At 36.6% G+C, this 1,874-nt stretch overlaps 1 protein-coding gene across 1 annotated transcript in view; it reads left to right on the forward strand.

Moving 5' to 3' along the window:
* Positions 1 to 1,874, forward strand: part of cpne7 (copine VII) — a 40,951-nt gene that overhangs the window by 36,643 nt on the left and 2,434 nt on the right. The window contains exon 13 of the mRNA XM_014025757.1: positions 1,174 to 1,429. Coding sequence (XP_013881211.1) covers positions 1,174 to 1,429 — 256 coding nt within the window. The remainder of the gene's footprint in view (positions 1 to 1,173; positions 1,430 to 1,874) is intronic.

Below are 1,874 nucleotides of genomic sequence, written 5' to 3' on the forward strand. Positions count from 1 at the left end.
CATAAAGTACTTAAGATAAATAAGTAAAAGTAAAAAATACCCGCTTATAGAAAATAACTTTGGAAAAAAATAATTTCACTAATAAGAAAAGTACTTACTGTAAGTACGTAAAAGTCATAAAACTGCTCACAATAATTGGGAAAGTAAAAGTACTTAAACAACTCTTCTTATGATGTGTTCTGGTCATATATCTAAATTTGTAACACATATTTGTTAAATTTTAAAGTAAGGAAGTAAAAGTGTGGGTTTTATGCTTTGAATGTAACAAAATAAAAGTAAAAGTCACAATTGAAAAAACATTAAAATTACAAATCCTCAAAAGTACTGTAACAAAGTAAATGTRCTTTGACACACCACTACTGTTCTCAGTGTTCATTCTTCTTCTTCATGGGCTAGGTTTTTAACACCAAACATTTGTCTTGAACACCTTAATGGACAAGATCAACAAGCTAAGGGATACTAAGAGGAAATTAAGAAAAAGTGAGCAACATGCCAAACATTGGATTTATCAAGATAAAATAGATCACATGCTCAAAGTGTGAGCCTTCATTAGTGTACAAGATGTGTTTATAAAAACAATAAATACTAATCTGAAAATCAACAAGCGGTTATTTTAAATATACTGATGTCTGGCCTTGAGACCAAACTAAAAGGGCTAATCTGTTGAATACAGATTTTAAAAAAGTGTCATTTGAACATTATTCAGTGCTTAAAATATACATATTTTTCCATTTCAGTAAAGCTACTACCCTTGAGCAAGGCTTTTCTTCGGACTGAACGTGCATACTATAACTACAATGTGCAGTTGTCTTGCTTCAGGTGTTCTRCAGCACTCTACTGACTCTCTGGTTTACACATTTAACAGTTTAGATATTTTTTCTTTTTGAGGCAGCTGATGCTAAAGAAGCCGGTCTTTGTTTTCTTGATGTGTTTAGATTTACACAAACTACTGTCTTATTTTTGGCTTTTCCTTTTGAATTCTGTCCAAGGTTGTTGTGTTTTGTGCCTCGGGGCTGCTGTGCGACAACGAAGGCTCAGTGGAGGCTTTAAAACCATCCAAACTAATATCAAAGTCTCGTCTCAGATTGCAACACACACTGAGAGATGTCCTTGCTCACCGACACACGTTGGCAAACTGCGTTAATTGCCACACAAGATTCACCCTTGACTGAGCGTTTGTTTCTGCTCACAGCGATACCACATCCTGCTCATCCTCACAGACGGCGTGGTGACAGATATGGCTGACACGCGTGAAGCCATTGTTCGCGCCTCCTACCAGCCCCTCTCCATCATCATCGTCGGTGTGGGTAATGCCGACTTCACAGACATGCAGATTCTGGACGGAGATGACGGAGTCCTGCGGTCACCAAAGGGTGAACCGGTCCTCAGGGACATTGTGCAATTTGTGCCCTTCCGAGACTTCAAAACGGTCAGCATTTTTCACCATCTGTCACTTGTTGACTATCATTTCTTTTTCAACCCTCCATAACATCTATTCCTGCAGCCTTCATTGTCATTGAATAGATAAACAGGTAGCTGTGTGTATGTTTTGCCTGTGCTCCGGATTCAAGAAGATTTATTTAAACAATAATRAAAGACAGATGTTGCCACATGCAGTTGGCAACATCAGCTGCACAATGAATGTAGTCTGTTCTGAATCACAGATCTTACATAACGCTATGTTGATGCACATTTTACTCTTTAGCCACTCCATTCTTTAGATTAAACAATATTTTAGTATTGTTCAGTGTTGTATAAAGTACCACAAAGTGATACTTGAGTAAAAGTACAAGTATCTTACCAAAAAATTACTTTGGTAAAAGTTAAAGTCTCCATATTACTTGAGTAAAAGTGTTAAAGTATCAGATATTTTT

The sequence above is a fragment of the Austrofundulus limnaeus genome, unplaced genomic scaffold (assembly GCF_001266775.1).
Source record: "Austrofundulus limnaeus strain Quisiro unplaced genomic scaffold, Austrofundulus_limnaeus-1.0 Scaffold5, whole genome shotgun sequence".
Classification (NCBI taxonomy): Eukaryota; Metazoa; Chordata; class Actinopteri; order Cyprinodontiformes; family Rivulidae; genus Austrofundulus; species Austrofundulus limnaeus.